This window comes from Alosa pseudoharengus, unplaced genomic scaffold (assembly GCF_046254945.1).
Source record: "Alosa pseudoharengus isolate Yale_2024_CS ecotype anadromous, Long Island Sound unplaced genomic scaffold, YU_APseudo_1.1 YU_APseudo_1.1_scf_13, whole genome shotgun sequence".
Taxonomy (NCBI): Eukaryota; Metazoa; Chordata; class Actinopteri; order Clupeiformes; family Clupeidae; genus Alosa; species Alosa pseudoharengus.
This window is the reverse complement of record NW_027468598.1, coordinates 15,579,692-15,605,372: the sequence shown is the minus strand read 5'-3', so window position 1 is coordinate 15,605,372 and position 25,681 is coordinate 15,579,692. Positions and strand designations below refer to the sequence as shown.

Here is a 25,681-nt window from a genome sequence, read left to right as displayed (position 1 = left end):
TGGCCTGATTGGTCCTATTAATAAAGTATTGGATGGGGGCGCGTTGCCAGCGGCAGTGTTATATTGCGGTGCAGACTAGCCCTGAGAGACACCCTTTCTGTGCCCTATTCTCTCACTTCTCAACACAGACTTAGAAAAACCCCTCCCTCCGCCTTTGTCTCACTCTCTCCATCACTCTCTATCATCCCTTTCTTTCTCTCTGTCTCTCTGCCCCCCTCACTATCTCTCTCACTCTCTTTCTGTCTCTCCCTCTCTCTCTCATCTCAGTGAAAAGCTCCAGCTATGACATTAGCCTCCCCCCGGATGTTTCACACAGCAGAAACAAACACCTCTGGTTATTTTTGCGGACAGCATGTAAACAGAGAAAATTATGCAAATCACTTTCCAAAGATTTCCACTTTCCCTCTTTTTTTTCAAAGAATTCGCCATCTTTTGACAAAGCAAGAGTCCAATTTCAGTGAAAATGTGGAACACTCTTGTTTATTCACTTACAAACTAGTCACCTAATTAGATGTGCAGGTCGACTGCAGCCTTTTAGATCAGCAGTTCTCTCAGTACTTTTTTTAAAAATAGCCAGACAGCACCAGTAGTGTTTCATTTTAGTGCAGCATTCAGGCTTCTTAAAACTTCTTGAAATCCTCCAGTTGAAATTCTTCTGAGTGGTGAGTGTCTACTCTCCAAATAACACATTTTTGCCAGAAGAGGTCCTCAAGATTTGGCTTTTCATGTCAGCTCTTGATTTTAATGAATAGGTTTCTTCATCTTTATACCAGACCGTCATGACTTCAGAGTGGTGAAGTACATTAATTCATATTTCCATACTCTGATCCTTCAGTTTAAAATGTCCCCTGCTTTCTCTTATTCTATCACTTTTATGTGATCGTTTTTGACAGCGGTCAGATTTGTGTGTGCTTTTTCATGTCTCGATTTTAATGGGTAGGCTTGTTAATATTCATATCAGATTGTCACCAGGGCTCAACAGCATATCTAAGTGGTTAAGTAGAGTAATTAACACATCCATATTGCAGGTTCCCTCTTCAAATGTCACGCTCACCTCCACTCGTGCTATTTTTATGGTTGTTTTTTCTCGTGCATACTTTTTGTATGTTTGTGTTCTTCTATGCTGGACAGGGTCCTCCATATTCCCTTTGCCGAGTGTTACAAGCATTCTCATACTGGAATAGTCCCCAGTGGCACTGTATGGTTCATGCAATTACCTGTCAAGTTTCCCCGTGCTTGCAGGATCTCCACTCCATTCTCACCGTGTCAGGAAATTAAATGAGTACATTAAGGCATTTTGACGGTGTTGTGACAGGGTTCTCCTCTGCTCCCTTAATCCGAGCCTGAACATTCTTGATGTGACAAAATGGAGAGAGAGAGAGAGAGAGAGAAGGAAAAAGGAAGGAGAGAAGGAGAGGGAGAAAAAAAGACAGGAGGCTAAGAAACTCGAGGAGAGCTGAGGAATAGAAGACAGGGATTTTTTGCATGCAGTTTTTTTTTTTTGGTATTCACACGTGCACATAGTCATGTAGATGTGGAGCGCTGAGCAGGGTAAAAACCTCAGCAAAAAAAAAAACAAAGCCGTGAACGTGTCACTGTACTATTTGCCACACTTCTCAGACTGCAGCAGAGAAATCACACTGGAGGACATAGAAAGTTTGAAGCCCTAACCTGTGTGACTCAAAAGAAAACACAGGAAGTACCGTATGCCTCCTTACTAAATTTTGCATGCCGTAAATAAGGGATTTGTTGTTCACTGTTCACTGCATCAGTAAAGCAGAATGTGCAGACTCAAACTCATTCTTTCCCAGAGGGAGCTTTGCACTCCCCCTAATTAATTGGCCCTCAATATATTTGCCATCCTCAAATAATAGTGAAAGTGATGCCTTAAGAAAGGTATTCATGGCTATTTTTAATCTTTAAAGCTTCCAGTTGTATTTTTGTTTTTGACCCACACATTTGCACTTCCAGGGATGGTACAAACATCCCTGTTTGTTTGCTCCCCCCCCCCCTTTCTTTTTTCAAAAGAGGAACCCCCAACACACATCTCACAAGCCCACCCCTCCACCCTTCCTCCCTCCCCTGCGTTCCCATGCGGTTGATGAGTCTGCTCGCTGAAGCCTGCGGCCTCCTTTGTGGAGCATGTGCTCCACCGTGGCCCTCGGCTTTCTCTCAGGGCTGCCCCCTTCGTCCTGGGGAGGACGCCAGTGTGAGGAGAAGACACCCTGCTGAGCCCCAGATCTTAAACACCACAAATGCCCCCCCCCCCCCCTCCCCCACACTTTCCTTTGCTCTGGTGCCCACACCTCCCCTCTCCTTCGTCTTAGCATCTTTTAATACATATCAGCATGTGGCCAGGGCCACCACTGGCTACTAATGCAGTATGGATCTGTGGTGAAAGGGCAAGAACAACACCGCCACCTTTGCAGCTGACCAAGCAAGAATGGAGATTCTCGGGTTAAAGAAGGCTTGGTGAGAAGAGGGGAGGACAAAAAAAAAAAACACACACACACACACACACACACACACAAAAACAGGCGACTCAGGGACTCTGCTGTGACTGCTGTGCTTCTGCATCCAGATAAGTCAGGCTCCACTGGAACTGCCTAATCAGACTGCCTGTCGGAATGAGGGAGGAAAATGTGGTTGAAAGGAGGTCATCCCCGAATGTGATCCACCGCTCAAGACATCTGAGAGATGAGTTTTTCCCGCCTGCGGAACATCTTAATGAGCAGCACGTGGTACTATTTTTCATCACATGGAAGGAGAGTACGGAATCTTGAGTTTCTGCTTCGGAGTTTGGGGTCCAGTGTCCGTGCAGTTACATTTCCTGCCTTCTTCAGTGCAGGCTGCCTCCCTTAACTGGCCCTATGTGTTTCTGAAGCAAGACTTAAGTGGTCAGTAGTTTTCTCCTGTCACTCAGTTATAAAGTACATGCACACCCTCGCAGTGCTGCAATACCACTGCAATGTCGCCTACTCAAGCTTTTACAGAGATGTCACCTGTCAAGGTTACCATTTCAAATTAGTATATATAAAGTTGGCCTCCATGCCTTAAAGAAAAAAAAAATTACACACTGCCATTTTGGAGAGCAACAGGAAGTCCACACTAAGTCTTTACATTGACAAGCTGCTAGCAAGAAAGTGTGTCTGAAAAAAAAAGAAAATTGCCCTTGTCAGTGTGTGTCCACCGGGCTCATTTTTTACTCATTTCTGTTATTGAGTCCCACAAGAGACAATATCTCAGACAAAGTACGGTTCAGTCGCCAATTTACTGCTATTTTATTTGATTGACCGCTCTTAATATGACATGGCACAATAAGACTGATTGAAGTCTCATTGATTCTAACAAGCCTCTTGATACCGCTGCCTTGTTGCAGCAGTAATAGTAGCATCCCCACTGTAGAACACATTGTGGTGAGCCCTTACCCCGTGTTTACTGTGCTAACTCTCAAATGAATCTTGTAAAGACAGCTTGTAGTCCCACATGGTGTGCTCTCCTCAGGTCTTTTCTAATGACTGGTAAAAACACCTCCAGCTGTTCAGGGGACCAGCCATAGAAGGTGTCACCACAGTGGTCTTTGGTGCGCGTATAGACAAATGCTGCACAGAAGCGAGGTTTGTGTAGCTAGCTCTATTTTTAGCCCCCTGATGGTGGGTCGGTGGCAGTATAGGCAGGATTTTTTTTTTAATGATCTGTCTAGCTGGTTGATGGCTTTTGATTAATTCCATATCGAGCCATTCGCCCCTGGATGCTTTGATCTGCTGTCCAGGGCATACTGCAGTTCTCCACCACATCAGGTGGGAGCGTGCACAAGGCTGATTTTTATCCGCTTCACAAATGGCAGCCCCATGTTTGGCACCGGGGCAAACACGCACATCTCCAACGATTGTGGATTGCAGCATCGACAGCATTCACACACACACACACACACACGCACACACACACACACACACGCACTAATGTGTACACTCCTGTGTCTTTAGAAAACTGCTAAAAAAAGTTACAATACAGTAGCTACTTTACTGATCCCTGTTCTTGCTGTTCAATTATTCATGGATATGAATCAATTTTGTGTTAGAGTTTGATGGATCGGTATCTTCCATTGGTTAACTAAGACGGCCAAGGGAACCCGATTTTCCTTGGAGATTGCCTTCAGACAGCCTTAATGGCCGATTGACGCCTTCAAGTATTGAGCTGAAGAGGAGATGTTCCTTTAATATGTTTGCCAAAGTCATTGGCTATGAAGAAGGGGATTTTTGGAGAATAGATGCACGTAAACAAGGCCAATAAAATGTTTAGACTTTCATATTGAATTATGGCTGAGGAATCAGACCCACGTCAGTATGTCTATTGATATTTCTGAGGAGCAACCTGAACTTTTAGTAAATAACACTTGGAGTAATAAGGTGCATCTAGCAATGTGATTTTGTAAAGTGCCTCAACATTGTTCAGTTCCAACAATATCTTCTCTGACACAACAAAACACCACTATTTGAAAGGAATTAGTTTGTATCAGATTTTATATTTCAGCCTCACCCACCCTCTCTTTCATGGCCACACAATAATCTTTCATGCCCACTTTTGAAATCTTGTCTGTGAACTAGATCAATATTTTACCTTTTCTTGATTATGGTGAATCACTCTTACTGAATTACTGCTTCTGTTCCTGTGACAAGGCTGCATGCCTACTGTTTCAAGGACTCTGAAGAATCTCCTCTGGCTCTATGGTTTTCCATTAAGGGAAAGCTCTTACCCTTGGAGTCTGCATCAGTTCCTCAGTTGTTGTGGCTACTGCTGTTCCCACCACAGAACAGGAAGCTTGGGTTATTGCGGGCGTGTCCTGAAAACCCAACTCAAAAGTTTATGTGAGATACAGTTTCAGTCGCAAAGAAATAAGTAATTAAATGTGTTCTTTAAAAAAAAAAAAAAAAATCTGACTTGTAACGTCTTTGTAATTTTACCTTTTCAATTGTATTGTTGTAAAGTTACCTTAAAAGTAGCATCTACTTTTGGCAGGCAAAAAACAAAAACTACCTTTAGAATCACAGAATATCTGTTGTAACACAGTTCAAGGATCAGACAAAATTTTCAACACTCTTAATACATTTTGAATTGTTACTTGATGACTGAAATGTCTTTATCTAATTGATAAATGGCCAGTGGTGTCAGGAATTATTCATTATATTTGTCAAAATGAAAGGGAAGGGTGGAAATAGGACCTCTCCTTCACCTCACTCGTGGACATCATGGTTGTTTACTTCATCGAGGTTCTCTGAATGTTAGGCCTCAGAGTAATCACCAGGGCAGACTTGTCGGCGAAAGCGCCTTTCGCACTGAACCATCTGTCACCGGTGCCTGACAAATGATCCAGAGCTGGCACCCAAAATGAAAGGGAATGAAAAAGCAACCCAAATTCGGTACAGGAAGAAGCACATCCTATGATGACTGCCCGTGACTGCAATCCTGACTGCATTCTGTAAAGGAGCAAACTCCAGGTTGCGTCTGTGGGTGAAAATCAGCATCTGCTAACAGCCAGTAAGGTTAAACGGAAATTTAGCAAGCCTCCAATTTCCCTTGTGTGCAAGGACAAGAGAGGTGAAGTGCTTTTCACGCATTAGTTGGTGACTTGTACTTTGTTTTCCACGCCTGCATACCTATGGGACACTGAGCTGTTTTATAGTGGTTATCTAACATGCTGTCCTCATGCAGGCATACATATGCAATGCCTTGGGAGAAAGAAAAGAAATATTACTTTGAACAAGCTGTCCTTTTCATTTCTCTGCTCCGTGATGAAGGTCTTATTGTGCCTGACCTTGTTCTAACACAGTTTGCTGTTGTGTTGCACACTTGCACATTGTTGTTGAATTGTGATTTGGTGAGAATAGGGGGGGTTAAAAAATAAATAAAAACTTGTAGTGATTGAAGTTTGCTGTTGTATTGAGGGGAGAGAGAAGGAACCCTTACTGATATTGTCATTCCACTCCAGTTGCTAAGAGGTGGGCATGAGGGGTGGAATGAGACGGTGTAAATACAAGCACATAGTTTGACACCTCAAGATCGGTGCAGTTCTTGCTTCACACGCTTTCTGTAAATAAGCAATTTATTGTGGCTACCTGTGAAATAAAGTGTGTGTGTGTGTGGGGTGGGGGGTGGGTGGGGTTGGAGTGTGTGTAGGGGAGATGAGCATGAAGAGGGAGCCACTTTGTCTGTGAAGGCACACAGGCAGGGAGCTCATTGATTGATTAATGGGCGGGCAGATATGGAAATTAATGGATAGGCAGGCAGCGAGAACACTGGCTCTTTATCTCACGTTAAGCAGGGAGTATCAGATTTGTGCGCCATGACCACTGGGTACAATCTGATCCTTCATATCTTGTGTCTGATGCCTGCGAAGTCCCATGACGCATAGTGACAGCTGAAGACTAAAACACAGAAGGAAGCGAACAGCGCAAATGAAGGAATTCACTCGGCAGACAAACAATGCTCCGCAAAAGTACTTGATCTTGGGGAGTGAATTTCAAAGCAGCCTGACTGAAGTAATTCTATATGGCTGATAATGACAGATCGACACAGGTGCAGATTACTGTTTGTGAGAATATACCTGACGGAAATGAAACGTCCCATTCAAGTATTTTTTGTCTATTTCTTTCACCAAAAGGCAACAGAAAGCATTTAGCCAAGTGCTGACAGACTAGGGTCGGGCAAAGGAGCAGAGTGTCTGTATAGTGCACCCACCATCTTTCTGCCTTCTCTCTCTCTCTCTTTCTCTCTCTCTGTTCTCTCTCTGTGTTCTCTCGTCTGTCACTGTTTGTGCCTTTCACTTTTTCTTTTGTCCTCCACACACACACTCACTCTCTCTCTCTCTCTCTCTCTCTCTTTTCATTGCTCCCTCAGTCTCATTATCGTTCTGTCTCTCTCCCACTGTATCTTTCTCTTTCTCCCCCATCCCGTCTCTCTGTCTACATACAGACGTGCTCTGGATTTTTCTGCCAGGGAGCGATATGGAGCAAATTGCGTAGATGTCTGCTTGAGTGTTTATTGTACAGCCAGCATGAGGCATTTTGAGTTAGCGCGCTAATGTGTTCAGAGTTAATCCTCCTGATTCCATCAGGACCATGTAACAAAAGACAAGGCATCCACTGGAAGAGCGGCATACACACACACACACACACACACACACACACACACACACACACACACACACACACACACACACACACACACACACACACACACACACACACACAGAGATGCACACACACAGATGCACTCACACAAACAAACACACACAAATACTTTAACACACATTTTCACGCCAACTATGTTTCAGTGCATTCTGGGGTTTCATTCTGAGTTTGCATACTAAAGTCAAAGAGGGTTGTAATCAAGGATCTCTGCCAAAGCTGTCCCAGTCAAACGCCCTGCATGTCAAGTAACTCATATCAATTATTGTGTAGATTTTAAATCCTCTTTGAGAACTTCAAATTGGCTTTACACGAAAGCTCAAAATGTTTTACACTATCGCAGATGATGAATGATAAATTTAGCTCATTTCCTGTAATGTTTTTTTTACATTTCACTTATCTCTTGCTCAACATATCCTCTTTTCATTTCCTCCATGTCAGACGGCACTTTCCAGAACCACTCCCGCCTGCGGACGCCACCTGTGCCCCTGTCGCACTCCCACTCGCCCGGCCAGCAGCACCATGCCACCTCGGTGAACTCGCTGAACCGGGACAACTACACGCCGCGCAGCAACCCCAGCCCTGCGCCCACTGACAGCTCCGCGCCCCCCGAGGGCCCAGGCAGTGCCCAGGACTCGGGCAGCGCCCAGGACAACTGGCTGCTCAACAGCAACATTCCCCTGGAGACCAGGTACATCCATTTCTCCCTTTAAAAAAAAAAAAAAGGGAAAACTAATTGTGGGATTTTTTTTTTTAAGTGGGGCATTTTTTATTCCTTTGCTAGATTTTTTGTTTATCCATCTTAACAAAACCAAAAAATGTGTGCCAGGTATGCCCTCATTGCACCCCTTTTGTATCCACTCAGATAGCATGCTGCATTTGCCTCGGCTTCAAATGCTATCTGAGTGCCAAGAAGGCGTTTGGCTTTTTGGGCTTTGAATGCATAAGGGTGGTTAGAATGGAACTATTTTCTGAGGGCATATGTACTGGAGTAAAGGTTCTCCCAGGAGCCACAGTTGATCTTTTCAGCGCAGATTTGACTCTGGCTCTTCCCCAGTGCCGGTGTTTTTAGCTCGTTTGCTTGTTAAGGATAAATGTAGAGGACTGGCTTGACAGACGCACCGGTCAACATGCACTTGGAAATGTGAACCGCGATGAAACAAGAGAAAAGGATTGTGTTCGGGCTCATCTGGAAAAGCCTGTGATTTTGACAACGCGGGTGGCCTCCGGGGTTAGTTTTCGTTTTCATCCGTGAGATTGCTGTCGAGTCGGCACAACAGACTCCGAGCTCATGCACCTAAAAGGGGCCAGCCCACACCTCCTCCTCTTCCTTCCTCTCATCCTCCTCTTCTTTCTTGTCCTCCTCATCTCCTTCAAGTCTTTTTCAGAGGCTTCATTTTTTTCCCCATCAATCCGCCGCTGTTCAATTTGCTAGCGCGCCTCGCAGTCCGAGGCCCTCGTGTGAAGGGTATCCATCAACTGTTATTCCTGCTGTAGGGCCGCGTCGCTCCGCTCTTCGTCTTGCTCAGGGCAATCAGCACTGTCAAGCCCTCAGGGAAGTCGACTAAAGCTGCACACTAATGCACAGATCGCCAGCATTTCCATGCAATGAAAAGGATCCTTGGAAAAGTAAGATAGACGTATCGTCTGCCTGGCAAAGTTTGCTGTTTTAAAACAGGCTTTGATGTACTCTGTGTCTATTTAAAGTGTATGTTGTAATGTAAACTGACAACATAAAAAGAAACCCCCTTATTTATTTATAAATACATACACACAAAAAAACTTCTTTTTGAAGTGACTCATCAGGTGTTTCTTTGGGACTTACACTGACAAGGGAGTTGAGGCGTTACTTTGGCAGGTTGTTATGACAGCCACAGTAAAACTTGGCTGTCTGGTTCGTCAGTGCGACCAGCATTGTTTGACGGTCCATTCAACGGGAAAATGAATGTTAATTTCAGTTTGTGGAGAATTGCACGGTGGCATAATGACTGATTAAACACTGCCCCCCCCCCCCCCCCCCCCCCTTCGAAGTTAATCTCTCCCAGGTATTCCCAGCAGTGGCGCAAAACAGATGGTGGAGTGAGGAGAATTTAAAGCAAGAGCAGACTCCAAATCGAACCCGTATAAATCAGCTCTGTCTGCACGCTTCAGACCGGAACCAAAAAAAACAACAAAAAAAACACATCTATTATTTCAATTCTTCTGACAAAATTGGAGCCATTAGGAATCTCCACCAGGGCGATGACACCTGGCCTGTCATCTGGGCGGTTAATAGCCTTATAATGGCCCTTTCCTCCCTTTCATGTGGACTGTGGAGTGCTATGAAGCAGCTAAATCTTTGGGAGTGTGGGCCCTCTCTGAGTGTCTTGGGAGATAAACCAGCAGAGGAGTCTCCTGCCCCCTCCCTTCCCTTCTCTTTTCTCTCTCTCTCCATCTCTCTCTCTCTCTCTCTCCATCTCTACTTGTCCTCCATGGCTACTAGGCTTACTGCGCCTCACTACTCCGTCGTTTTAAAGATTTAATACTGCTCCCGGTTGAAGGTTTTTGTGTGTGTGTGTGTGTGTGTGTGTGTGTTCATCAGACATGCTATTCCTCCACAACATTCACTTAAAAGAAAAAAAAAAGGAATAAAATTGGAGCAGAAATCAAGCCTTTTCTCTTGCTGAATCCACATGTTCAGCCTGCCTGTTTGCATGTTGACCCTCCATGCCTTTTCTCATTGCATTACGCTGGCCTTCCCTTATGGAACAGCCCTCATGGGGGGAGACTAAGGGGCTGCTCGCTGTTATACGCCAGCACACAAAATGGCACGCAAAAGTTTGTCCAGGGAGACTTGCATCTGCATATTTATAGGCAACAATATGCTTCAAGATATTTATGACTTCCATCAGAAGCCACAGCCATAAAGCGGGACTCATGTACTCTGCCCTACAGGGATTTTGTCGCTTAAAGGGAAATTTTTTTAGATATTTTCTAATCTTAACTGTCATGTGTCTTACTGTGTTCTCTTGCACTTGCCAAAGCCTCCTTTAAACTGATCTGTGTGAGTAAAAAAAAACAACTGCATTGTTTTTGTCCAACCACCATCATCCCCCTGAAGGAGCCAGAATACTCTAATGTTTATCAGAGAAGAGCAAGACGCATGCAGAGATGGGCAGGGCTCATACAGTACCAGGTAGGGCTGACTGACCAGCGCTGGGGAGCAGCACAAGGGGACCTTTCCACCGTTTTATGTCACTAAACTCTCAAGTCTCTGTTTCCATAAGGGGCTCGTCTTTTTCTCTCTCTGTGGCTCTCTGGGTGCCGTCGCCCATGCTGTCTTTCTTTCTCCAATTTGTTGCTGTGTGTGAGTGTGTGTGTGTGTGTGTGTTTGTGTGTGTGTGTGTTTGATGTGTTGTGTGGTGTTGTGTTGTGCTCTCATTTCTTTTTCTCTGGTGGTGGAGGTATGTTTGTTTGTTGTCTGTGTCTACATCTCTTGCCCCCCCCCCCCCCCCTCCTCCACACGCATGACTCACTCACTGCTCCATCTCCATCTCTCCATCTGTATGTAGAAACATTGCAAAGCAGACATTCCTTGAGACTTTGCAGGACAACTTGATTGAGATGGACATTCTGGCGGCGGCGCGCCACGATGGCGCTTACGGCGACGGGTACGTCTCACGTCCCCCTTCCCAACCCCCCCACCCCCCCCCCACCCCCCCACCCCCACGCCCCCCTCCACCGGAAAAAGGCCCGCCCACCTGTCGTGTATACCCACTGAGGCTCTGCTGCTTTGCCATGCTGCACGTCCGTCTTCTCTCTCTCACGTCCTCCATGTCTCATTTGTCCTCGTCCCACCAAGTGCATAGAGATTTCCAAGTTGTGTGTTTTTCTCCTGTAGCGCTATCGGATCACCATCACTGACAAACCGTGTCGTTTTTTTTTCTCTCTCTTCTTTTTCTTCTGTGCTGCTCATCTTGTTAACACACTAACGCCTCCTTCCCCTTCCCTCTGCACCTTCCCCCTGTACAGAAATGCTGTCTTAATGAGATTTAGCACTTTCGATGACACCAATCATTGTGGCATTGAGGTGTCTGTGCCATCATGCCCCTAAGGTAAAATGTCACTGTTCCAGAGGTGGTAGAAAAACATGCTGTTTTAAAACAGCTCTTCCTAATATATAAACCATCTGAAAGAAGCCTTGCACTTGTTAGACATATATGGGGCGCTGTACCTTAATGCCCAGCAGAATTCTTTGTTTTTAAGCCCTGCCTAACCCTTCATGGGTGAATAATTACCCCTTTAACACATACATTTACTATAAATATCCAGCTTTCCCACTCCCCAACAACTAACAGCACAGACTCAAATTAACAGGGATCTGGCGTGGTCACTCGTGCTGTAAATTAAATTTGATATCGATTCACGATTGTGATAGTGCCAGCCCACTCTGCTGGAGTGTTTTTCGGTTCGCCAGCAGAAAGGGTGTCTATGGCAACAGATTTCTTCTTCTTTTTTTTTCTTCAAAAAAAGTGCTTAGAGCCAGCATTACTGAACAGTGTAAGGGACTGTGTGCACTCTCTGTATTACAAATGAGAAGGAAGACACACTCTCTCACACTCTCTTACACACACACACACACACACACACACACACACACACACACACACACACACACACACACACACACACACACACACACACACACACACACACACACATATATACAAATAAAATATAATAATAAGCAAGCTAGATCTTGGAGAAAGCCTTGGGTTCTGTTTTTCTTCTCTCTCTCCCCCCGTCTTGTCCCCCAGGCACTTCCTGTTCAAGCCCGGTGGGACCTCGCCCATGTACTGCACGACGTCGCCGGGCTACCCGCTGACCTCCAGCACGGTCTACTCGCCCCCACCGCGGCCGCTCCCCCGGAGCACCTTCTCGCGGCCGGCCTTCAGTCTGAAGAAGCCCTACAAGCACTGCAACTGGAAGTGCGCCGCCCTCAGCGCCATCCTCATCTCCGTCACCCTCGTCTTTCTCCTGGCCTACTTCATCGGTCAGTATACCTTCGGGAGACTTTTATTCGGTCGCTTTCTTTCACTTTTCTCTCTTTTTTTTTGGGCTTTCTCGTTCTCTCTATCAACCCCCCCCCCCCCCTTTGCTGTCTCTATGGTGAATTCTCCAGTCTCTATATCTTTTTTTGATCTATGTCTATGTCTCTTCCCATTCCTATTATTTCTCTTTCTTTATTTCTCTTCCTTTTATCTGCCTCTCGGCTTTGTTCGGTCCTCTTGTGTCATTTCATGAGGGCTCGGTCCCTGATAGGATCTCTAATTGAAATTTGAATATATGATTTCATGCGTATGGAAGTGTGACTTATGTATGAAGGTGTTCAGATGAGGTCACCAGTGCTGTATGAGCCTTAGAATTTACCTGTCCATCTGTGGAGGATGGAACTGGTTTTTCGCATCAATCTTATCCTACGGTTTCTTTTTGCAGGCCCTCTGATTGTGGATAAGATTGAAGGAGCCGTATTTCATCACTTTGTTATATTGTTGGATTCAGTATTGCATTACACTGGTTAAAAAACAAGTCCCTGCCCTTGTGAGCTAGCTTCAGATACCCCACAAATAAAGATATGTTTTTTTTTTTTGCGTTTTCTGAAAATCAAATCAGGCAGTGCTGACTGTGGTTCCGCCACATGCACTAAACTTTATCATATGCTTTTGGCTGTACAGTTGACAATATAGTATACCTGTTTAGCATATAAATGGATACATCATTAAATTTAATCTTGTGCTTTTATGGAGCCAAAAAAACATGGAGGGAGAAGAAGTAATTTATTCCTACTGATTCGAAGGTGATGCTGGCAGGTGCTTTCCACTGCAGACTCCATCAGAGAGATAAATGGCCTCACCAAGGCATCACAAGACTGTTGGGATAAACATAAATTGTAACTGTATTAGGAATATGTATCCGTGCCCTCTGGCTAAACAACGATTTGGTGGTTTTGAGTTGCAGTCCGCTGCCAGCCATTAACATCATCGGATGGGAGGAAAGGGACGCTGTGCTGGTGTATTAGGACAATGAGGATGATCTGCCTGGAACTGTGCTTAAACTCGGAGCGTAGGAAATGCACTAGGGCTGCGTGCAGTCTAGTTTCGCTCTAAATACCCCGCCATCTTTGACCTCGCTGGGGGAGACTGATAGCCTACTAGGCCGACGTGGCTTAATCACTTCATGTAATTACCTCCCCCCCAAAAAAAGAAATCAGACCATCTCCCCATGGCACCTGAAGTAAACATGTCAAGAGAGAGAGAGAGATGAAAAATCTCACCTCACCCGGCGATCTAGATCTCGCAATCAGGAACAAGGGCCCGTGTTTTTTAATTAAAATCTGATGAGAAAATATATTTAATTTCAAGTGCAATTAATTATCCTGGTTCATTATTGGAGGCTCTGACTGCGTTGTCTAATGAACCCAATTAAACCCCGTGACAGATGTTTTGACTTTTCGGTGCACTCGTCTCCCCTTTCGAGCGAAATGGCACACTCAAGAGGGACAGCAGGAGGAGGATGGCGTGATGGCCAAATGGGCCTTTCTCTTAGCGGTGGGCACTGTCATTTGGATGTTCATTACAAGCGCCCCTTCTGGAGGTCATCAGTGTCCCCCTGTGTTTCGGTCGCCCCCTCTGCAGCCCAAGGAGGGCTGGAGAGATTGCATCTCAGTACACCTCTTTAGACTCGACTCTTTCTCTCCACACTGGGGGGCCACTGCAGCACGTAGCACACTAGTTAGGTAGAGCGTAGCCTACATAGCACACTAGTTAGGTAGAGCGTAGCCTACATAGCACACTAGTTAGGTAGAGCGTAGCCTACATAGCACACTAGTTAGGTAGAGCGTAGCCTACATAGCACACTAGTTAGGTAGATTGTAGCCTACATAGCACACTAGTTAGGTAGAGCGTAGCCTACATAGCACACTAGTTAGGTAGAGCGTAGCCTACATAGCATAGTTAGGTAGAGCGTAGCCTACATAGCACACTAGTTAGGTAGATTGTAGCCTACAGAGCACACTAGTTAGGTAGATTGTAGCCGACATCCACTCATTTACTTTTAATGGTTTGCGAAATCCCATGTTCAAACCTCCCATTCAGTGATGAAGTCTTTATTTAAGGGTGTTTACTTGTTTTAACCAGCACATCAGATCTTTTACATTTGCCTCAGGGAGTTATCTGAGCCAAGACACTGGCTCTGTAATAATAATTATAATAACCTTTAATTAGCCGGGCTAATCACTTTGGAAACAAATCACTTTCTAGTGAAGATTAGGCCAACAAGGGCACACCCAAATGGGGGGAAAAACAGCTACATGTACAGACGCAGACATCTAGCAGTGTTTTAGTGTCTCTTTTACATTTTATACAGAGCTTTTACGGCTACTGAATGGGCCCAAAGGTGGACGATGATGGTTGCTCTGGACATGTTGATCTACAGCGACTCCTGTTTCTCTCACCTATTTCAGTTTTATGACATTAATGTCACTTGGGCACTGACCCCATTCTGCCTCAGACTGCCACGGTCTTTTGACATGCACACACACCTTTTTCATCTGCACCTCCGCCAACAGGCCCACTGGGGCCCCAAGCATGACTATTGACAAGGACTTAAACCGTAGTCATTGATTAATTGATTGATTTCCCTGCCATTGACTTACTGCTTGAGGGGGAGATGAAATGGCACCCTGCAGACTCCGCACAAAAGGGATTTCAGGAGTGTCTTGCCTTCATTGTAAATGCTTGCTCCCTAGGACACATAGGGACTGTAATGGGAAAATTGCTAATGTGATCCGGGTAGGAGCTTTGTGATATTACACTGAAAGCACAGTAGATCCAAGAGAGAGTCTGAAGGGCTTCTCATACGCTGACAATCTTGACCTGTAAAGAACGCTGTTTTGTTTGCTTTTGTGTATTCCTAAAAGAGTGCATGAAATTCCTGTCCATGATCAGGGGTGGATTCTGCCTTTGCTGTGATTCAGCATAAACAGTAAAACATAGAAAAGGCAGAGGTAGGAAGGAAGCTGTGATGTGTGTGTGTGTGTGTGATGTGTGTGTGTGTGTGTAGAGCAGGGAATTAACTGCCCTCTACTGAATACAGCATAGTCTTGAAATGCCTCCTTTTCACACTGTTTTAGTAAAAAGCTCAGGTGATTATCTCTAGGGTTGCTCTTAGCAGCCAGTGTGTTTGTATATATGTGTGTGTGTGTACTTGAGCATTTCTGAGTTTTGGTGTGATAATTTAAAACTTTAAGGTGATAATTTAAAACTGTGTTTGTATAGATAGGTGTTTATAAGACCCCTGTGTGTGTGTGTGTGTGTGTGTGTGTGGATAAGTGCTTATAAGGCCCCAGGGAGTGTGTGTGTGTGTGTGTAGATGGGTGCTTATAGGGCTTCAGGGTGTGTGTGGGGGGATAGGTGCTTATAAGGTTCCAGCGTGTGTGTGCGTGTGTGTGTGTGTGTGTGTGTGTGTGTGTGTGTGTGTGTGTGTGTGTTGGCTTCAGGGGGCGTAGTGTGCCTTGTGTCCCTCAGAAGAGCCCTACAAATGCTCCCCTCAATGTTGTTGTTTTACTTTCTTTTACTGTAAGATAATCAAATCATTAATGCCCTGCTAAAAAGCTATTGAATAAACACAGCCTCAGCAGTGCACTTTTCAAAACCAAATCACTCTCGGCTCACCAGGAAGCTGTTTGCATGCGCATACTGTGGGCCGTCGTCTCCATCACAAATGGCTAGTCCAAATATTTCCCCTCGCCATTGTGGCCCTTAACAAGTCCATTTCCTTCGCTGTCAATTAAAAGTCAGTTTAGTGTTCCGACGTGAAAAGTCAACAGTCACACACGGAGAGAGACACGTACACACGGAAAGTCACGCTTTACCCTTTTTCCTATCTTCTTTTCCCTCCAATCCACCCCCCTCCCCGCGCAACCCCCTACCGCAGGAGAGGTGTAGAAGCAATTAGGTGGATAATGAAGGCAAGAAGGCTGCCGCATTCAACACCCATTCATTCAAGTGTCTAAAAGGGATTAATTAGCCATATGCCTGCTAATGTGCGCAGTCCACTCTCTGACAGATGAATGGCGGCAGGCATTTCTCAAACCAGCTCCTGTGGTCTCTGACAGCTAGCCGTTGCGTTTGTTCCATATTTTGAAGCCCTTTTGGCTTTTAAAGCCTCGGTTACAGGGGCTGTTGGAGAGGAGAGGTGTTGTGTAGCAGCATCCATTTGGCTTTGCTTGAGGTGAAAGTTGGGTGATGGCAGAAAGAAAGGCTGCCTGCACGTGTGATTTCTGGCAGCTGAGGGTGTAGTAATAGGCCTTATCGTTTCGTGTGTGTGTGTGTGTGTGTGCTTGTGCGTGTGTGTGTGTGTGTGCATGTGTGTGTGCGTGTGTGCGTGTGTGTGTGTGTGTGTGTGTGTGCACGTGTGTGTGTGTGTGCGTATATGCGTGTGTGTGTGTGTGTATGCCCTAACGTGGGTGTGAGCGTGAGTGGACTGTGTCCAGTGGCCACTAATTGGCGTGCAGAGTCTTCCCAACTTTTCTGCCAATGTTCACCAAAGGAAAAAAAAGGTGTGCACAAAAAAAGCATCTTGCGCTCTGTTTCATCGTGCTTGTTTTTGTACGGGTCATTTGCCCCTGAAGACTACATTCTACCAGCCCATAGACGTCTCATTAAATAAGCCTGCTACTATTTACGTCTACACCTGTCTGTCAGTCTGCCTGTGCAGCTTGAAACTCAGGGCTAGCAGGGGCTTCACCACCATAGCTCTTTCCCCAGGGGAACTGAGGGGGAAAACATAGGCAAAGACAAATTCAGTGTCCAAGTGAATCAGTGGAGCGCCGATGAAGGACGAGGACCAGAAGAAGAGAAAAAAGTTCCTTAAGTTCTTTCCCCCATTCGAAGGGACATCGAGGCTGAGGGGATGGACTGAAAGACGTGGCCCCTCGCCTGGACGGAGGAAGTGGGGGACGAGTGATTACTTGGACACTTGAAACGACACTCTCGAGCCTTTTTTGCCGGGGAGTCGTCTAATGCGATTGTCCTGCTTGGGCAGCTCCGGTGCTGCTGCTGCTGCCGCAGTCACCAGCGGCCGTCTGTTTCTCAGCTCCCGGCGCCTCGTTTTTTCCCGGACAGGCGGGAGAAGGGGACACAAATCAAAGAGTGGGTAGAGGCTCAGTTCGGAGCCTGCCAAATGATAAACTAAGCCATCTGTCTCTCCCCGCATTCTAGGCCTGTGTCCTGCTTCAACACACCCAACTCCTGAGATGTGTGTGTGTGTGTGCGCGTGTGTGTGTGCAGTGTGCGTGTGCGTGTGTGTGTGTGCGTGTGTGCGTGTTGCTGTGTTTGCATTTATAAGGCTCTAGCAGGTCTCTCACAGTAGGTCCTCTCCCATCTCCTCCACTCTCTGGATGTGTGCTTAAACAAGGTGTCCAGTCTACGCTCTGAATATAAATAAGTGAAAAATGAATAAATGAAACAAAATGAAACAATGAAATCTGCTGTCCATCAGAACACAGCTCCCAATTTTCCAAACAGCCACTTATTCAGATGCAGCTTGTGTCTCATGAACATCTGAAAAGGCATCTTGCATTAGCAGGGCCTGGTAATCTCCAGTCAGATATTTAGCAGTGACTGAATACGAGAATTAAAGTGGGAGGGTGATGGTAGAAGCATGTTGCTGTCTAATGTGCTGGGTAATTAATGAAATAGATTTTCCCTGTGTGGAGAGGCAGCTCCCTCTCATTTTTCACTACTTGTTTGATCTGCAGAGCTGTCAGCTACGACTGCACTGTCTCTTCCTCGAGCTCCTGCCAAGCCTGTTCAAGGCTAACGCTAAAACCTTCAGCCGGGACACAAGCGTGTCGTTGCGGGTCCTTAAGAGTCATTGATTTTTTTACAGCATACAAAAGGGGAGGAAGTGGCTATGATCATACACGGAGTTCGCCCGAGTAATTGTTTAAATCCCTTATTTGGGTAATTCTGAAAGGAAACGGCTGTGCTAATGTTCTCCCCCTCAGCAGCTATGGCTGGTGGCTGGCTAATCAGTGCTCAGCTCCGCCTCTATAATTTAGTGAGTATTTCGCTCTGCCGCCATAACATAACTATAAAACTAATATGGTGGAGTATGAAACTGACACCTGTGACCATGTGCTGGACATCACCCAGAACACCATCTTACTGCAACATCAACATTAGCACTAGCGCTGCTACTTTTACTTTTACTGGTACTTTTGCTACTGTAGTCTCTCAGCCTAGAATGTCATGGTTGTTTTGCCTTGACTAGTGGGCAGCAGTTGAGTTCAGCCTACACCCATGCAGTCAATTTCCTTACTTGTACTCTTTCATCTTTCAAACGACAGTATGTAATCACCTGAGTGGGCCTGCTACAGACAAATCAAGATTGATCTGAGTTTTTGGGGGATTACAGCAATACAATGTTTCTTTTACGAAATGCAGTGACACTAGAAATAAATCATTCGTTTAGAGTCCACTCCCTACCTGTGTCAGCTGAAGATATTTCCCACTGTGTAAGTCTCGCAAAAAAATAAAAAAACAAATAGATTCTCGCTTTGCTCTGATATTGAGTGGAGCGGAAAAGTAATTCAGCTCTCTGAATTGTCACTACAGGTTGTCAGGCAAGGCTGTGAAAAGGGTAACCTGAAGCCGTTTATGTGCTGATGAGGGGAAAAATATAGAAATTCCTAGACATTGTGGAGAGAAAAAAAAATAATTTCAAATAGCAGATGCGGAAGATGTTCTTGGACACACATTCACACTTCACCACAACACCACCACACAGCCAGCTCCATCTCCACCACAACAGTCTTAAAAAATACCCTCTGATTTCACACTTAATAATTGAATTGTCAGGCTGTTTATATTAAGAGCTTCAGAATAAACCGAAACACACACACAAAAAAAAAAGCACAACCACAAAATGGAACAGCTGTAATGCCTTCTCTTGGCGGGCGCTCTCTTCTCTTCTCCCCCTCTTGTTTTTTTTTTTTTTTCCTGCTGACAGTCGAAGTTCCTACGGTGGCTTTTGCCTGGCTAAGCTCATCTTGTCTATTCTCTGGAGGTGATCTATCATGGTCAGCCCCTCCCCCAGCTGTCCCCCAGCCCATCGCCGGCGTCCCGAAGGGTACTCCTTTTGTTGACCTTGTGAAATATCGTGTGTGTGTGTCTTCGGCTTGGCTCCGGCATTCAAACTGGGGGCCGCCCCGTTCCTGCTGACTTGATGCTTTCCTTGTCTCTCCCCTTTGCTTTGTTGGGAATTAGTAAGGTAATGTGAGTGTGAAGAATGGCTGCTCCTCAGGGAGGGCTCGTTGGAGGGGGGGTGGGGGGGGGTCGAGGGGTTGTGTGTGTGTGTGTGTGTGTGTGTTGGGGGTGCAATGTGTCTGGGTGACACAGCACACTTGGTTTTGTGGATTCTCACCCTAGAAGGGATGGTAGGGTGAGAGGGACGACTGGCACGGAGTTTACAAGTGAGCTAACTCGAGAGCTTGTGCGCGGTCAGCAACATAAGCAGCGCCATTAACCATTAAACATCTGTTATTGTCTTCTTTTGTTTTGTTGAACGGGGCCTCTGTGGTGGTCCCCCCGTGCCTCGTTTCCCCCGATTAGAGTGCTTGCGAGGTGGGGGGGGGGGGTCAGGAAGGGAATGCAATAGCACCGTTTCTTTTACCTTCGTTTCCCTTTGGCGTACAGATGAATCTCATTGATGTCCATTATCTGTTTTGCATGCCGCAGCACGGTGTTTGGCGCCGGCTTGGCATTGTTAGTCTCTTCAGCTTTGACCTCTGTTCCTCGCATTGATGTGACTAATCCTTTGTTTTTGCTCTCTCTCTCTCTCTCTCTCTCTCTCTCTCTCTCTCCCCTTGTGTTTTCCTTCTCCTCCTGCAGCCATGCACCTCTTCGGGCTAAACTGGCACTTGCAGCCTATGCAGAGACAGGTGTACCAGTTAACAGAGGACAACACCAGCGGCCTGCCTCTGCCCACAGACTTGGGCTTGCCGCCTCTGGGCAACACAGGTCTGGAGCTGCCAGATCGAAGAGGCAAGGACGACGGTAAGGAGCACCACAGTAATCTATGGCTGTTGTTTTTGGCAAGGCCCCCTTTTCTCCCCCTACGTCCCGCCCTTGATATAAACTTTTAATCGCATCAGGGCAGAGTGAGCCGTGGCCCCTCGTTGACTCGAATCCTGTTACGCGATCGATCCAAACTTTGCATTTTGCGCTCCCGTGGTCATGCATGCTTCACACAGAGGGCGAGGGGGGCGGGGGGGAGAGGGGGATGGGGGGGGGGGGAATAAAGAAAGATAAATAAAGAAGAACACAAGATTTCTTCCTTGGCCAACAGTACGGGTGTCTTAGTGTTGATATCCAAGTGGAGGCATGGATTCGGGATTATTTGCCAGCCAGCGCCATGCTGTGACCAGTCTCCGTGGCTCCAAGAGAGATCTGCATTGTAATCCAATGAAAGTTGCGGGGAAGTGGGGAAAGTCTTATTTGTTCCTCGAGGAAGAAATCGGACAGCTTTAGGGATTGGGTATCCAAGGGGCTGGTGAGGGGATTAGCGATTCTGTCCTGTGGAAAAAAAAAAAAAAAAACAGAAACAGAAGTCTGGCATTCCTTTCATCTGCTAGTCTGGGCTACTTCTCCTGGCATGGGAAGAAAGCGCAAGCTAGCCCCCCTGATGGTATACACACACACACACACACACACATACACACACACACACACACACACACACATCTAACACACATATAACACAAGCACACATCTAACACAAGCTCACACTGTAGAAGAAGTTTGTTTTCTTTCACTTTGCCGCCTAAAACAAACGTGGGGGCACAGATGTAGCCGTTTGAATCGGTGTAGGGCTTCTGACAGAGGGCGAGAGATCACACCATTACCATATAGATGACTCCCGGAGTCGTCCTCCGCTCTGCCTAGGAAGCAGGCAAGCGACACGCCCGGGCCACAGTAGAACTCACTGCGTTGAGTGACAGCTGTTGGTGAAGGGTAATCGATAGGCTCTGCTTTCTAATTCTGCAGCACAGACTAGCGACATCAAGCGAAACGCAGACGATCAATCCACAGAAGCCGCACCTTTTCCCCACGCATACACGATAGCCATTTTCGGAATGTAGTGACCTTAACATTGTCAAGTCAAATGTGTTTAAAATAGAACGTCAACTATAAGTGGTTCATGCCTCGAGAAAAGTTCTTGAAGAACAGCACACATGGTTGCCCATTTGGGGGGAAATGGCGCAAATTATTATGTGCGATCTTACAATATGGTCACATCTCGAGACTGAGAAGTCGGCCTGGCTGCCTGTTTCCCGCCAAACAAAAAGCGGAGCATATTGACATCAGCTTGCACAATGAGACGTCATGCGCAGAGGTGATGGCAGCTCACACTCTGACATGTTATCGGTGGCCGTAAATTGGTGAGGCGCGAGAGCATGTCTTGTCCGCTCGGATGCGACACATTGCAAACGAGTGAGTTTCGAGAGAGCCCGCCATCTGCCATAGAGCGTGGCTGCCCGAACGAGATGGCTGTCACCGAGTCCTGTGGGGTCTGTTTTAGCGGATGTCTGCTTTAGTAGACATCACGGCAGAAATTGGCCTCCCCATCTTAATGTGTGAGCAGATGTTGGCATTACCATGGGGTCCAATAAGCGAGGTACATCGCAAAGCATATGGACCTGGCAAAATTGGGAGGCACCTTAGTGCAGAATTCATCGGAGTGGCACTGCATCTCCGCCTGAGGACTTCAATACCGTTTAGGGTCAGCAGGGTCATTTCATTTTCCCTCTGCCACTTTCTCTCCGTCTCTCATAGTGGCACTGGACTGATTGGTAAATCAGTGAGATTGTCTAGCTATCATCTTCCTTGCAACATATTGGAAATGTTTCCGTCTTTTCTCTCTTCTCCCTCTCTTCCTGACTCATTCTCTTTCTCTCTCTCTCTCTCTCTCTCTCTCTCTCGCTCTTTCTCTCACTCTCAATCTCCCTGTCTATGTGTGTGTGTGTGTGAAGGATTTATGTTCTACCGATGACTGTTTTTTTCTTTCTTTCTTTTTTGTGGCCCAGGCAAATTGGACGGCCTCTTCCCAGATGACAGCTTCATAGACATGGGCGAGATCGATGTGGGTCGAAAGGTCGCTCAGCAGATCCCGCCTGGTGTCTTCTGGAGGTCCCAGGTCTTTATCGACCACCCCATGTACCTCAAGTTCAATGTGTCCCTTAGCAAAGATGCCTTGGTGGGAATCTATGGCAGGAGAGGACTCCCTCCATCTCATACACAGGTGGGTGCTAAATATCCGTCAGAGTGGAGTGTCCAGATTACCAATGTGTTCTTAAGAACCCGGTCCTCCAGTAACTAGTTTGTGCAATTACTAGTTAGTAACTAGTTTGTGCAATTACTAACTAATTATCAATTGGTCACTATAATGCATAGATTGTAGTATAACGGAATTGGATTATTTGTCATTGAGTGTTCCATCTTTTAATTAAACCTACCCGTTGTCCAATTATCATATTAGTCAAGTGTTTGGCGTTTGTTTTTAGTTGTCTTTGCCAATGTGTTTACCTTGAGCATTCTCATGGCTGTTGATAAATAAATAAGTGTTTGCTCCCTCTCCTCCCTTTAAGCACAAATAATTATGATTACTTCAAAGCCATTTGGCATTCTAGCATTTTTCTCAGAACAGCTCTTATTTTTAAGAGGTCATATTTGATTCAATACTCATCATTCTTTTTGAAACACTTCACCACGTATCAACATGTAACTCCTTCAACCTCCGTGTAAACCACTGAATTTTACATATTATTTATTCAAATACAAACCTCAGAGATAGTGTTTTTCAGTATTGGTCTCTTAATTATAATTTTTATTTTTTAAATTTAATTATATTTTATTTATTCAAAATATTCAGGTGCCACGAGCCACACTGAGTTGTATAGAAGGCACTGGAATGAGCATGTGTGTTTGTGTGAATGTCTATCTGAATGGTTCGCCGCCCTCTCTTTGAGACTTCAGCATTCCTGATGAATTTGCTTTTGTGATTTCATGGAGTGGCAGATGAATCAAGGCAACATAGATGAAAATGAACGCTTGTCTCATTGGTATGCATTGAGTTGGCCGCAGTGCGAAAGGCAAATCTTGTGCAGATGCTATTTGGTAAACAGTAACTTTTAATTCGTTTTGCCGTTTTTATCTCTCACAAAGGTTGAAAGGGAAGTTTTCAGGCTGAAACTTTGGTGTGTGTGCTTGTGCTTCTGAGTGTGTGTGTATGTGTGTGCGTGCAGTGCACGTACACACTCATCAGAGGTTGACAGCCAGACCATTCACGGCACCCAGTAAGCCGCCATTTTCCCAGCAGGCTCTGTGAGTCTGTAATTGCGAGCTATTTATGCCTGAACAAACGGTTCAGGAGAACAGGAAGAGGGATTCGTGTCCTCAGCAACTGGGTTATTACACTCTGTGGAAGGACTCTGCTTTCCTTCCCCTCCTCCCCACCCTCACACCGTCCCCCCCCCCCCCCCCCCCAGCACGCCATGTTGTCTCCGGCCTAATGCTTTGTCTCTGTCCTGCTACCCCCCCACCTACCCCACGCGTGTCCAGTTTGACTTTGTGGAGCTGCTCGATGGCCGACGGCTCCTGGTGCAGGGCGTGCAAGGTCTGGAGGGCCCCCTGGCTGCCCAGCAGCAGCAGCAGCCGCCGCAGAGAGGCCTGATCCCGATGGCCACCCACGACACGGGCTTCATCCAGTACATGGACTCTGGCATCTGGCACCTGGCGGTCTACAACGACGGCAAGGAGACGGAGCAGGTGTCCTTCCTGACCATCGGCGTGGGTGAGTACCGCCTGATTTCACCTCAGTTCTCCGTCGCAGTTAGAAATGATGCCAGGTAAATGAATGGAACTTTTAAAATGAATGGGCAAAAGATTGTGGTGAAGGTATCTTTTTGACATTCTATGCAGTGTAGACATGACAAATGCAACAACATTGCAAGGCTCAACTTGCGTCATTCGAACCCCACGGAGAACAAGCTCTGAAAAAAATTGCTGACTTCCGTCAAGGTGGATAAAAAACGTAGGTGCCGCTGGCTGAAAGCTCTACAGGAAGAGCTCCCCTTCCATCGTAATGATGGTATTATTTAGCCTTGACTTGCAGGTTACACAAAGCTCCATTATGTGAGGCAGTGTGCACTTTGTGACCACGCACTGCAGCATCACACTTCTAAAGCTTTCCACTAAGGTGTTAAGGTGTTAAAGGAAGCTGATATATACCCCGGCCCCAACCTTCAAACCCTATAATGCCCCATTAGGTGGAGTGGCTGCATTGAGGCTGGGTGTTTGTGGGGGCATGTGGGAGCATCTGAGGGCATTAGCATTCCGTTCCGTTGCCACTCACTTTAAACGCTGTGATTGTTCCCCTCCTGCCAGCGTCATGTTTGATCATAATTCCGTCCAATTTCCGTCTCTTTTTAAATGTTTTCCCCTTCTTCTCTCCTTCCTCCCTCCCTCTCTCTCTCTACTTTTCTACTCTGTCTTTCTTTTTCCTCTCGCTTCTTTACACCACCTGCGATTAGCACAGCGGTGCTCCAGCACTGCAGACATCTGGCCCTTTCCCGCCGGTGCAGGTGATTTTACACCCCCCCCCCCCCCCCCCCCTTTTTTTTCCCTCTCCCTTTTTGCCGTTTTGCCACTCGGCACTCTCCCTTTTGTTCCCTCTTAAAGCGCCTTTGATTAGCGCAGCGAGCGGCCGAGGCGGGCAGCGGTTGGCGTCCAGGGGACGCGGTGGGGCGGCTGTGCCCCCCCCCCCGCCACCCCCGAAGGTGTCAGGTTTCAGCGAGGTGGCAGCTGGGAGCTGTTCTCACATGCTCTTTAATTAAAAGCTCCCGGGCCAGAGTCCATCTGCGACGACGGAGGGTGGAGGGGGGGGGGGGGTGGGGTTGGCGGGAGGGAAAGAGGGAAGAGAGAGGGAAGGGATAGATGGATGAGAGGAGGCAGGGAGGGAAGGAGGGCTAGAGGGAGGGAGGGCAAACTGATGCGCGCTGAGAGTGCCAGGCAGCAGATCGATGGTAATCTGTCCTCAGCACCCCCCCCCCACCTCACCCCCCACTGGGGTGGAAGATGCACTCTGCCACCCCCATGTGCTGTGCTGTGCGCCAGCCTCCTTTCCCCCCAGGGGCTGTAATTCAATCCTTAATATGAGAGATGGCATTGGTGCGGGTGGATGAGTGAGTTGGCGGAGAAGGGGGGGGGGGGCGAGCTGGGGTTGAGAGAGTAGGGATGAGGCAGCATACTTTACCCCCCCCCCCCCCCCCTTCTCCTTGACTGGGCATCAGCTGTAATGGCTCTCTCCCCCCGGGCAGAGTCCGGCTAGAATGGAGAGAGCAGTATTAGTGCTGAAGGCAGACGGGGGACTGTAGTGAGGCTGTTTGAAGTTGA

General features: G+C 46.6%; 1 protein-coding gene across 1 annotated transcript in view; it reads left to right on the top strand.

Moving 5' to 3' along the window:
• tenm4 (teneurin transmembrane protein 4) overlaps positions 1-25,681 on the top strand; it is a 201,571-nt gene that overhangs the window by 90,661 nt on the left and 85,229 nt on the right. Inside the window, exons 5-10 of the mRNA XM_076281530.1 lie at positions 7,629-7,878; positions 10,739-10,837; positions 11,984-12,219; positions 20,120-20,284; positions 22,315-22,529; positions 23,849-24,080. Of these exons, the coding sequence (XP_076137645.1) occupies positions 7,629-7,878; positions 10,739-10,837; positions 11,984-12,219; positions 20,120-20,284; positions 22,315-22,529; positions 23,849-24,080 (1,197 nt within the window). The remainder of the gene's footprint in view (positions 1-7,628; positions 7,879-10,738; positions 10,838-11,983; positions 12,220-20,119; positions 20,285-22,314; positions 22,530-23,848; positions 24,081-25,681) is intronic.